Source organism: Zea mays, chromosome 3 (assembly GCF_902167145.1).
Source record: "Zea mays cultivar B73 chromosome 3, Zm-B73-REFERENCE-NAM-5.0, whole genome shotgun sequence".
NCBI classification, from domain to species: Eukaryota; Viridiplantae; Streptophyta; class Magnoliopsida; order Poales; family Poaceae; genus Zea; species Zea mays.
Genome location: NC_050098.1, coordinates 3,896,933 through 3,910,151, shown reverse-complemented (window position 1 = coordinate 3,910,151; position 13,219 = coordinate 3,896,933). Strand labels below are relative to the sequence as shown.

General features: G+C 49.9%; 2 protein-coding genes across 2 annotated transcripts; both read right to left on the bottom strand.

Moving 5' to 3' along the window:
• Nucleotides 1-989: 989 nt before the first annotated feature.
• Nucleotides 990-3,021, bottom strand: LOC107305676 (Cytochrome P450 710A1). Its single transcript, NM_001320794.1, has one exon. The coding sequence runs from the start codon at nucleotides 2,639-2,641 to the stop codon at nucleotides 1,091-1,093; it is 1,551 nt and encodes a 516-aa protein (NP_001307723.1). The 5' UTR covers nucleotides 2,642-3,021; the 3' UTR covers nucleotides 990-1,090.
• Nucleotides 3,022-10,736: 7,715 nt separating this feature from the next.
• Nucleotides 10,737-12,566, bottom strand: LOC100194309 (uncharacterized). Its single transcript, NM_001317240.1, has 4 exons — nucleotides 11,831-12,566; nucleotides 11,648-11,738; nucleotides 11,406-11,532; nucleotides 10,737-11,251 (listed from the first exon to the last, which is right to left on the bottom strand). The coding sequence occupies exons 1-4, from the start codon at nucleotides 12,316-12,318 to the stop codon at nucleotides 11,091-11,093; spliced, it is 867 nt and encodes a 288-aa protein (NP_001304169.1). The 5' UTR covers nucleotides 12,319-12,566; the 3' UTR covers nucleotides 10,737-11,090.
• Nucleotides 12,567-13,219: the final 653 nt, after the last annotated feature.

The following is a 13,219-nucleotide window of genomic DNA, read 5'->3' as shown; positions in this document are numbered from 1 at the left end:
GGCGGACTCAGTTGCTATGCTTAGGATGTGCCAGGAAAAATATAAAAAAACAAACAAAAAAATAGACATTATCAAGACTTGAACATTGACCATCATCAAGTTTAAAATATAACACTTACACCACTATGCTAACTACTCTTATGTAATCTTAGGATGTGTCGTGGCCTATATAGACCACTCGTTAGGTCCGCCCATGTAATTATGTCTCTTAAAAGGTCTCAGTTAAACTATCAAACTATCAGTATAACTTTTCATCTATTTATATTACAGTTTATGAATTTTTTAACCTGCTTTTTAAATTTAAGACTTATTATTCACTAGTAAATTGCTCGCGCCTCGGTCAATATATTTACACATTTAAAAGATCGTTGTTTTAAATATGTGGGAGCCACAAAATATATAGATATACATAAAGCTGATAGAATTAGATAAACAGACAATTGGCCGCAGCAGTAGAATAGTTCAGTGTACAAATGTTCGCGAGGTCCCTTCCTAGCTTAGTCCCTGAGGTTATGTACGTGATCTTTTGACCGATGAAAATGAAATCAACCCAACGCCGCCCTAGACAGATAATATGACAACAGCATCACAGAATGATGAAACGAGGCGGTTTTTTTTTGCATTTCTGGCCAAATTTACCGACGAATCCTCCAGCGCACGCACTGGTCACACAGCACAGTACAGCACTACACATGCGGTCACCAACCCACTTGTACTCAACAGCTGTTCATTCAGGGTACTATGCTAGAAGGAATTAATAATAATAATAATATTACTATTATCGCCTGGCCTCGCCGATCAGCGGCCAGTCCAACCCGACCCAATTTGTTTTTGTTTGCCAAGAAAATAATTGAATGGACCATCCCGGCCGGCCTGAGAAGGAGGAGGCACGAGCAAGCCAACACCACAACCTACAAATAAATCATCACACCACCAACAACACCAAGCACCACGGGAGGGAGATGGCCCCCGCCAAGGAATCGAAATGAAAAAAAAAATGTGGGAAGGAGCAGGCAAGAACCACGAAGCGGCAGCGGAACCGAGAGACAGAGGCAGGAGCGCAAGAGGACAAGAAGGCAGCTCAGGATTCTCAGAACGACGGCAACTTGGCGCATCGCTGCTTGAGGTACACGGAGCAGCCGTCCTTGGGCACGATGGTGGGCATGTACACCGGGTCGTCGCACCCGGGCGTCCTCTCCCGCCGGAAGTCCACCACCGACACGAACAGCGCCATGAACAGGACGAGGTGGTTCAGCGCGTACCGCTGCCCCACGCACTGGTGCGGCCCGGCGCCGAATGCCAGGAAGTTGCGCCTGTACGCCACGTCCTCCCGCCGCGCCTCCGAGAAGAAGCGCTCCGGGTCGAACGCCTCCGCGTCCGGGAACCCCTGGAACGACGACTCGTACACGGACGGGAACACGATGGCGCCCTTGGGCACCGTGTACCACTCCGTCAGCTGGAACGCCTCGCCCGCGATGTGCGGCACCAGCGTCGCGGGGGGCCGGTGCCGGACCACCTCGCGCGCCACCGCCTGCGTGTACCGCATCCCCTGGATCGTCTCCGCCGTCATCGGCTCGCCGGAGTCCGGCGACCAGGCGGCCGACACCTCGGCGCGCACGCGGGCCAGCACCTCCGGGTGGGAGTCCAGCGCCGACACCGCCCAGCAGAGGGACGAGGTGGACGCGTCCTGCGCCGCGAACAGGAAGTCGAACATGAACCCGCCGATCTCCTCGTCGTCGGTGTGCGCGGGGGGCGGGCGCCCCGCCGCCGCCGCCTCGTCCATCTCCCGCAGCGTGTCCTGCATCCAGAAGTCCACCAGGCACTCGGGCTCGCCGCCGGCGCGCATCCGCGCCTTGCTCTGCCGCGCGCACTCGCCCAGCGTGCGCACCAGCCGCGCCACGCCCTCCCTGGCGCGCCGGAACGCGAAGCAGGGCAGGTCGATGGGCAGCGCCATGAGCCCGACGTTGAAGAGGTTGTAGTCCCGCTCGAACCGCCGCCGGGCCTCCCCGGCGAGGTACGGCCCCACGAACACCGTCTGCGAGGTCTCCAGGTTCATGTCGCGGCAGGGCACGCGGATGGGGAACGCCCCGCCACCGCCGCCGCCGCTCCGGTCGAGCCACCGCCGGAGGTGCGCCAGGATGACGCGCTGCTGGAGCGCGGCGTAGGTGGACAGCGCGCGCGGGGTGAAGTTGGGCGCGATCCGCCGCCGCAGGTCCTTGTGGTCCTCGCCGAACATGTAGATGAGGTTGTGGTCGCCGAACAGCTTCTTGCCGAAGGGGTGGCCGATGAGGTGGAACGCGTCGGGGCGGACGTTGGCGAACACGCGGTGGGACAGCTCCGAGTCGCGGATGAACACCACGAACCGCCCCACCAGGAAGTCGGCGGCGAGGCCCGCGCCGGACCGCTTGGCGCGCGCCGCCTGCGCGTCCCAGAACCCCGTCGGGTCGCGGATCATGTGCGCTACGCTGCCGAGGAACGGCACCACGAGCGCCGGCCCGGGCAGGGGCCCCTTCTTCCGGTGGTAGGACACCTGCTCCATCAGGAAGTACAAAGCCACCGCGGCAACCAGGAACGGCGCCGCCGCGCGGAGGTCCAAGGAGCTGGGCATGGGCACGGGCACGGACAGAGACTGCGCCGCCATTGCGCTATGCTCTGGCCAAAGGCTGGCCACGAGCAGCAACCGCCCTAGCCGCCGCCGCCGCCGCCGCTTCTGCTACAGGTCAACCGTGAGGGCTGAGGCTCGTGGGGAGCTCTCTCTCTCTCCCTCCCTCTCCTTTGACGCGCCGCGCGGATGGTGTTCCAAAGAGGTCTATTTATGCGACGCGAACGCGAACGCGAGCGATGGACTGGAAGGGAAACGAACGAAGGTTGGAGCGGGAATCTGAGGTCAAAGGCTGGCTGCTGGGAAAGGGAAAGGGAAATTGCAAGGGAAAAAGGAGGTGGTCTTTTCGCCTGGCTGGCACGGCCGTGGCGGATTGGCTGATGGCCGCGGCCCGCCCCGGGGTGGAAGAAATGAGGCCGAGGAGGACGACGGAGCCGCACGGGGCTCTATCTAGGTCTAGGTCTAGGTCTAGGCTTTCACGGAATGAACAAGTGGGGAGGGGGGCGGAGGAGGGATCGGGATCCCCATCCCGCATCGCATCCCAGTCGCAGGTTATGACACGGTCACAGGGTGGAATGGAACGGCTGACCGCCTAGGTCAGAGAATTTGGAAGCCTGTTTCTTCCTGACCAATTTTCATCATGCTCGTCTTGGTTTTTTTTCTTTTCTTTTGTTTTTTCAACACTGAAATTATGTGACAGGGGATTGCTTATTGCCGCTCACAATTAAGGGCATGTTTGGTCAACCCAATTTTTAATAAACTAGTTTTTATCTTTTAGTTAGGAGAGGTCAGTTTCTTGGTTTTTAAGAAATTTAGAATAACTGAGTCATAAACTGGTATATTTGAATCCACCACAAAATTTCTATAAACCAGTTTTTTTAAACTGGGTGCTTACCTACAGACTAGAGAAAGAAAAAACCCGTAACGTAAGGTGACGGGTAGATTACTAATCCACCTTCAGTAAATCATTGGTGTTTATTCATGTGGACGTATATATACCTTTTGCTGCTGCGAGTTTGAACAGCAGAAGATGGATGGTGTTTGGTCCCTACTTATCCCCGTAGGACAGCACAAGCCTCATTTTGGACCACATGCATCATAGAATCAAACAGAAAAATCCCAATAAAATATGGTGCATGCATATATTACATTGAATTTAACCATTTGTGTACTAGTATAAACATTGCAGTTTACAGTTTGAGCGTAGGGAAGAAAAAAAACAGAGAACTCAACGGTGACTGTACCTTTGACTTTGAGTTAACACAGGCGGCGTACTACGTACAGAAGTACCGTCCCTATCATTAATTTGTACGGTAAAGTAAAGTAGATTAAACAAGTGTGTTTAACCCAAGATAACGCCAAATTTCCTTAACGAACTCAAGGTAAAAATAATGTCTTTTTGACACAATTAATATTACAGTTTAGTACTTCTGAACCGAACCACAGAGGGGGTTTTTTCATTCAAAAGATAAGATAGAACGAGAGGTGGCCAGCAAGCAAGGTTTCCTCTTAGCTGACCGTCGACCTTCTGGAATATGCATACCCTCTAGCCCTTTTTTTTATTACCCCTTCCTTAAGACGGATTAGGATCTCCAAGAAGGGGCTTCAGAAGTCACTTCAAAATCCAAACGAAGCGAGTCGAACGTTCTAGAGTGGCGGCTGTCCGGCGGCTTTTGCATGAGAGGAGAAAAGGTCAATGTGACCGACCGAACGTTCAAGGTGCTAGCTTCCACTATTCAAAAACAGGGTTACTCTACATAGAGATGGTTTAGCCTTTTTAGACTATCCATAAAAAAAATTGAAGTTTTTTTTACAGGACTTGGTGATCGGCTTTGGTTTCTCTCCGTATTATTTGTGTTAAGCTGGATTTGCTAGCTCGTCGTGTTAACTGGACTTTGGATTGATTGTCCAGGGATACGTACACGCCATTTTTTGGTCAAGCTCTGTTTAAAAACAGCGTAAGCAATGGATCTGTATCTATTTCTAAAATAGAATAGTTGTGTGGACGCGACGTACGTTTTAGTTCTTTTTTTCCGTGCATCGGACATTCATGCGGTCCGCATGTATAGTATACTACTAATATATTGCTAACTTGCATGGAGTATCTAGCGCTCGGTCTAGTTAATTAAACTCATTTTGTCACATCGATTCGTGAGAATTACATTTACTTGCGTAGTGCATGAACACGAGCTGAATATGAATACCAAACTTTGACCTCAGCCGGTCCCATTTATATGCATGTTTGACTTGTTAAACGATCTGTGACAAGTTTGAAACGACTTCGGGAAGAGGAGAACCTTATTGCGCGCGGGAATACAAATCTAAACCCAACTTTTTTTCTTCTTCCTATGGAGCCTTCCCAAGTAGGAGTATTACGCATATACTGTGCTTGCTACTACAAGACTGATTGGATGTCATGTGCTACAGCTTGGACGATCCTTCTGTTCTAGTAGATAAATTACGAAGCCACCTTCTTAGACTAGCTAGCCTGCACGATTTCCCCTTCTCGTGCTCAAATAATTTTCTTCTCGCAGAATAGTTTAGTTTATACATGTGCTCCGTTAATTTGACCAATCTGATATGTGTGTGCAAGCTATGTTTCCTTTTTTTTTTTTGAAAAAAAAAAACAAACTCAATCGATCCGCAGCCGGCGGTATGGGCCTCCTTACGCCATTGTGTTTTCTTAAGGCAGCATAGGGACATGACGTGCTAGCTACTAATGAAACAATGTACGTACGTACCCACAGCACTATAGAAAAAAAATACTTAAGGGCTGCTTAGAGACGCATGATTCTTAAAATAAACACTGGGTTAAAATGTTCATGCCATTAGAATTCTACGTGAATTTATAACACAGAAAAGTCACAAAAACATATATAAATTGAATCCTCTAAAATTCCTTTAACGCCCCGTTTGGATCATTGGAATTGAATTTCATTCTAATAATAATAATTTAGGCATATGTCAATTAAGCTAATTCAGTTTTATGTAAAATATATTTATATACTATTATTAGCAAGATGTAGGAGATATTTATGTGCTAAATTTTTATTATAGAGGAGTAAGATAACGAGTGTCATGTAAGTTACAGAATATAAACAAATTATACTAATGCATGAAATAATTTCTCATCCCTCACCTCGTGAATTTGAGATAAGCTTATATCTGAACTTTGAAAAGTGGTGGAATATTAAATTTCAAACTAAATAAGGTACTTTATTGAGTGGATTTTAATTCCTCTAAAATAAAGAGATCCAAACGCCCCGTAATTTCTTTTCTCGGTTCCAAATGAGGCCTTATTAGCTGGTATTGTCAATCCAACCAAACGGACAACACAGCTGGTATCGTTCGATCCTATCCTCAAACCAAACACGCCTACAGCCCTACAGCAGTAGCTCTGATATATTTTCTGGATCGGGAAAAAGGGCCAAAAAAAAAAGAACTGATCTGCAGTGGGGAGGCAGCTGGCCGGACGGCGATCTGCAGCGCTGCGACGACGCACGACGTGCCGTCGGTGGATCGTTGCAGCAGATGACGCGCGCATCTGATCTGAATCCGAGTCGCTAGCAAACTGATCTCGTTTTTTTTTTCTTTCCCTTCACCTCCATGAACTGGATCGGACCATGTGGCCGTGACGAGAAAATGAGATGGCGTCATGTGCGCCCAGACGCCCAGTGACCCGTGAGTGTTCGTCTGCTACGGAGCCTACAGGTCTCCTAGCAGCTGCTGGCTGCTGGTTTTTGCCATGTTGCGGTTGCATGCAGCCGGTCGGAGACGGAGAGCAGGATTGTTGCCAACTTGCCACGCACGCGGGAAACGGAGTTGGCGTGCGAACAACAGACACGGCGCGTGAGCGTGGTGGTGGCGACACCGTTAGCCTGGCACGGGATTCGCGTGCCTGTCGGCGCGCGCCACCCGGACCCCAGGGGCAGGGCCCAGTCGCCCTAGTACACCCTACCGCCTTTGGCCCTCCGCGGCAGCACCAGGCCGCCGGTGCACAGTGCTCCGCGCGCGCGCAAAGGCAGCTGATGAGATTTTCTGGCCGCGTCGCCTTGGCAATGGCAATGGCATGCATGCGCGGCAAGGTTCACGAGGAGTGGACTGACATGGCCTGGCGCCCAGGCGGGCTACCTGAACGAGGGAGTCTCGTCTCGGGCGGAAGGGGCATGCATGCGCCGCAGGCCACGTTGCGACAGACCAAACAAAAACGGCAGTAGCAGTAGTAGCACACTCCCTCGTTCCGGCTGTGCAGTGTGTGTAGTGCACAGCTAGGAATGCACCTGCCAGCTCTATCTATGCCCTGCTGTTCATGACTAAGGCCTGTTTGTTTCCGATTATAATCTCTCTAGATCAGTGGCGGACGCAGAATAGAATTCTAGGTAGGGCCGACAGTGAAAGAGACAAATCACCCTACTAGACCATAAATATAGATTAATGATAATATTTAGTGTTTCCAAAATGATATGAATACCAAAAAATCTTTTTGGCTACCAAAAGGAGAGCTAGAGAGAGAAAATAGGTGGACTGACTGAGGACGAGGCACTAGGGCGGAGCAGCCGCATCGGCGCGTCGTTCTGGCGAGTCATCGAAATTGTCGTGAGATGGCGTTGGTGAGATGACGACGGCTAGGAGGAGCGAGTGCAAGAAGTAAGGCAGCGATAGATGACGGTGACGACAAGTGACACCCATTGTCGTGTTGCAACGGCGCGGTGAGACTCTAATGAGTTAGCGAGGGACAGGTGACGCCACGGTCCCACCAACAACTTGCCCATCTGCTGGTGCGAACTAGCTAGGAGGCAAAATATCAACGTTGTCTGCAGGATCCCGACGAGTCGACGAGTTGATGAGTGATGAGAAGGCAAGGTGCGCTGCAGCGGGCGGGTTAGGTCACCGACTTACTGGTCATTCGATGACCGAAGAAGCGAGTGAGCCACGACCGGGCTTGCGCTAGGGAAGAGAATCAAATGGCTCAGGTGAAGAGTGGACTGAGCAGTGAAGCATCGACAGAAAAAATAGATCAAAACCTAGTTTTCATTAGATTTGTCCATGTTAACTATACAAAAATTTGTTTATTTTGGTGTGTACCTAAACCTAGGTATAAGGGGCTAAAAATTTGAGGTGGGGCCATGGCCCACCTTGCCCACCCCTTGGATCCGCCCCTGCTCTAGATTATATAATCTAGTGTAAATAATCCAACATGCAAATAAACACCTAGATTATGGGTCCAGATTATATAATCTAAAGCCCAGATTATGATAATCTCATAATCTCCTTAATAGTAGCTTATTTGATATTATTTTGGCAAAAGACCCACTACCCATGTTTATGTAAATAGAAATTACAATATATGACATCCTTCTTTCCTTACCTCAAATAAATAAACAAGGGTACTACTGTCTTTATGAATAATCTATACTTGTATAATTTAGACTACCAAACAACTATATGTGGATTATAATATGTCTAGATTATAATCTACATTATATAATTTAGATTATAATCCAGATTATATAATCTATAAGCTGAAACAAACATGCCCTAAGGCTATCTTCTTCGATAGCTTACTCATTCTTGTACCTATATTTAAACTTCACTCAAACAGACAGTATAGTATACAGTTTGGAATAATATAAAACAATGAATTTGATTAAACTTTAGTTAGACTACAGCAAACGGCCTAACAGAATCATGCGGTGTCAGCAGACAGGGCATCTCACCATGAAATGCACCATCATCCCATTTATTTTCACCCCGAAACCAAATGACACCAAACAGCCGCTGGCCTAATCATGGATATGTTTGGTTCAGCTTTTTCTGACCATTTTTTATGAGAAACTAGTTATGGAGAGAATCTAACTGTGGAAAAAAAACTCGAGTATCATGAGAATTATGTGCTGAAGAAAATAAAGTGGTCCAAAGGGTTTAGGATCTAGAAAGCGACGGATTCATATTATCATAACTCGATCGATTCTATATTCATGTTAATATTGGACAATTTTTATCAAAATGATTCTTATAGAAATAGGCTGAAAAGATATATCATTTAGTATTCCGCAACAGTTTCGATGACAAGAAGTTAAAAAAAGCCCAAACAAATTTAGCCCATATCCCGCTTGAGCAGCAGCAATTCGGGATGCCCATTGCCCTCTGCTGCCGGCAGCTTTGGAAGCGGCGCTAGCCTGCGAGAAGGAGGAGATTGCCGACACGCAAAAAGACAATAATCAATAAGGTCCTGTTTGGAACTGTAGTATTTTTGTAGTTTTGAGATAATACTATAGTATTAAACACAAAAGGTGTTTGGTTTGTACAGTCAAAACATAATTTTAAATATCATAGTTTACCTAAAACCGTGGTATTTTTTGGAGTTTTCGAAACTCCACTCAAAACCTTAGTTTTCTTCTCTTCTCTCTACATATACTTTGTTTTTCCAATGGAACTAAACATATCTCGGTTTTGAGTAATACTGTGGTTTTACTGAGGTAGAATAATACCGTAGTATTTGTGTCATATACAATTGTAAACTATAGTATCTCAAAACTACATCATTTCAAAACTGCATTTACAAACAGGCCCTCAACGGTCTCAAGTTTTTTGATTCAGCAATGTGTACCACTTCAATTAACAGTGGATCTGTTTTCTAAGTACAACACACATCAAATAGATTGCATAACATAATTCTAAACCTCTGGTCCATAAATATAGTTAAGAGACAGATTTTTTAACTCCTTAAATATCCCTGAAGAGACTTTATATTAAACGAGATTTTATATACCCTTAGACACCGATCGATTGTAACTTATATCCTGACAAGGCTGGTTTGGAGGCAAAATCTACGAAGGCATTGTTATAAATAAATACGACACAAAGGGGATCAATCACAGAGAAGACACAGATTTAACGTGGAAAACCCCTCTAAAGCGAAGGGGAAAAACCACGGGCACCGGCCAGTAACTTCTCACTATTTTCGGGTGGTTGCAGATCGCAGGAGATTTACAATTGAGATAATTATCTCCTATGGCTTACAAAGATATTTATAGAGGTGAAACCCTAAAACAAGTAGGGAAACGATCCGTACCACGAGGGGCTCCACCCCTTCAGAACTTAGATCACAAACTCAACAGGCATTCCGCTTCCCGTGACAACCCGTAAAGACATGTTTAAAAGCGAGATGCTTCTCATTTGATATAGAATAAAGCTCCCATTGAACGCCCCGAGTACTGACACAAGATGAAGACCCCTCTTATCATGACAAGACTAGTCGAAGGACCGTGCATTGCTACGACTTCTATATATCATATGAATAAACTTTGTTTTAATAAAAACATAAAATTATGTGTTTTGCTTGATTAGTTGGACGTGAATATAGAGCCAACAACCAAAAATTAAAAACCCATTTATATATAATTTTACCTTATTTTTTTACATACAGTATATAATAGAGATGTCCCGCCCCTTCTGTTTGTCACAATTGTCGATTGTCATGCCATAACACATCTTCCTACAACTACAGCATCGAACAACAAACTGCACCAAGGTTTTGCCAATTGCCACTGTCTTTGTAGGCAAGCCCAGCCCAGTGGTTCCACCTGATAGCATCATCTGATCACTGGGCCCTACCGCAGTCACAAGCCGTTGGGCCATTGCTTGCAGGCCTAGTTCCGGCAGGCTTTGCCTCCGCAACTCCGGCCCAGACAGAGCCCATTGGGAGGACATCTTCTTCTAGTTTCGCTCTGGTGTTCGTGTCTTGGTCTCTTGGACATTACATTAACACGCGAACGAACCTGTAACCTTCTTGTGTCAAGAGCAAGGGGGGATATCTTGTAGCGGCCGGCGGTACGGGTTTGGCACGCACATGCGCGTGCTGCCACTGCAGGCGCAGAGGAACATGCCTATCCCTTGCAGCGTAAGGAAGGTAAGGTACCTTGTGTTCTTGCGCCCGGCCACTGTTTTAAGGATCATGCATGTCACGAGACAGCAGGGAATGCAATGTCGCCGGCTGGTTCGTTCACGCCTGCTCGGAAGTCGCATGGCATGTGATGGCGTTACCACCTTGCATGCCCTTGGGTTGTAAAGCATGGTAGCCTGCTGTTCGACCATACACGCACGGTAGTAAAGTAACACGAGTGCATATTTCACTCTGAATTGCTTTTGGTCCTTTTTTACCTACAGCCTTGGCCCAAAATGCTCGAACAAAAATTACAAATCAGGGGAGGTGGTGGAAGGCAGCAGGAGAGGATGCAGATGCATATGCATGCAAGGATAAACAAACCAAACCAAACCGATGCAGTTCCTCTTCTCTTTACATCACATCACGTTACACACCCCCAAAGAATGCACACACGGACACGCACACGGCACACACACACCAATCCTAGCAGCGGCAGCGGCAACCTCGCTGTGATGGGCTGCAGGGCGGGCGACAGGGCCATCCCCGACTACAGCGACCGACTCGGATGTCTGGACGTGTCGCCCCACCACCTCCTCCTCATCACGAGGGCGGGCCGGGCGCGGCGGTCCCCTCGCTGCCGATCATGTCCTTGTCGTCGCGGACCGACGGGGCCGCGTCGGGCTCCCTGCCGCTCTTCAGGCTCTGCTGGTGGTAGATTTGCCTCAGCCTCTCGATCTCCTTCCTCAGTGCCTCCTGATGAGCTGCACACACACACACAATGTCAGCCAGCGGCGGTGGTGGCGTCTTGCGCTGCATGCATAATTGCATATATGCATGCGGCGCGAATTGAATTGCGACGACGGCGACCGGCGAGGGTCGTAGTCGGGAGGAGCAGGGGGCGGCAATGGCGGTCACCATCTTTGAAGATCTTGTCCTGCGCGAGCGCCGCGATCCGCTGCCTCAGGTGGCTGTTCCCCAGCGTCAGCAGCGAGCGCTGGTGGTCGAGGAACGCCACGCGCGGGGACAGCGCCGACACCTCCGTCTGCACACATTTGTTCGTTCGGGCAACGGAATTCAGGCCAGATCCATCCATCCGCGGACACTAGCTATTCGCTCAGGCGAAATTCAGCTCGTTTGGCCGCATCGCATGCACGCACCTGGAGCGACGTGACGCTGCGCTCCAGCTCCGAGATGTACTGCAGCTTGCGCACGCGCGACCGCTGCGCGGACTGCCGGTTCGCCAGGATCCTGCGAGCGACGGAAGGGGTTGTTGCCGGGATGAGAATTCTGCGTCGCGAAGGGCGCGCATTGCCGGAATTTGAGCGACGGAAGATCGTCACCTCTTGACGCGCTTAGGATCCACCGCGGTGGCGGTGGCGGCGGCGCCGTGGCACTTGCTCTGTGCCTCCTCGGCGTCGCCCCTATCCGTCTTCTCGTCGTTGATGCTGTTGTGGTCGGACGGCGACGACGAGCTCGCCACCGGCGCGGGCGCGGCCTGCGTCTGCGGCTGCGGCGGCGGCGGTTGGAGGTCGTCGGAGAACATGGACAGGAGCTGATCGTCGTCGAGGCGGTCGAAGTCATGCGCCCCGGCATTGCCGTCGCCGGGGCCGGGCTCGGGCTCGAGGAAGGCCACGGAGTCGCTGACGGAGCGGCGGTGCGCGCCGCGCTTGGCGGCGGAGAAGTCGAGGAACTCGTCCACCCACGACGGCTGCATGGGCGCGGCGGCGAGGAACGTGCCCACGGAGGGGCTGCGCTGCTGCTGGTGCCCGCCCCCGAACTCCGGCCACGCCGGCGCCACGGTGGGGATCTTGGGCGGCAGCTGCGCCATGGCCGCGACCGGGACCCCGCGCCGCGCGTTGGTTCGACCCGAGGAATCAACGCAACACGCGGGAACGGTGGCGCAACGCCGGAAACCTTCCCCCCCCGGCCCAGCCCCTTAGTGCCCGAGACCCTGGGCGACAATGTAGCGAGGGCGCGCGTGCGGTGCAGGCCGGGGATTGCGCGCGTGGCTCCTCGCGTTTTTGTTGCTCGTCTCGTTTCTGCGCTAAATTGGGCAATGTCGCGACGGGAATGGCAGGGACGGGGGTGGAAAGAGAGAGAGAGAGGATCGAGAGCCTGAGAGAGAAATAGGAGAGTGAGACGGAGGTCACATGACAAGAGGAGAGAGACAGCTAGCACCAGCTGGTGAAGGAGCGCGGGAGGGGACGGGGAGGGTGGTGGGAAGGGAGGGGAGGACTCGCTCGGCTTGGACATGGGACACGCCTACACCTTTGGTCGGTGCACTTTGTCCCACTGACATGCGGAGCCTACGCGTGCCTTTGCTGGTCTTTTTTTTCTCTCACTGAAAGCATCTCACAATAGAAAAAGCGGAATACCACTGGTAACGAGGGAGAGCCTATCACAGTTCAAACAACTTTCAGAACTAGGCTAGATAATGGTGTAAAGAACTTTTGGAGCTAGAGGTAGCTATAACATGAACATCCTATATTTAGCTAGTGACATTATAAAATATCAATTATAAGAAATCAGCACTACATATTACATAATAAACGGTGTTTATTTTATCAAATGGGAAAAATGACAAATCCTGTACCTCCAAGTAATGGCTTTACCCTGGGAAGAACGTTTGGTTTTAGGCTTGCCTTACGCCTCCTTCCTAAGGAAGCCACTGTTGACTGACCTCTCTTCGAGCCTATAAAAAGGTAGGGGATTGACCCTCATGTAATGGG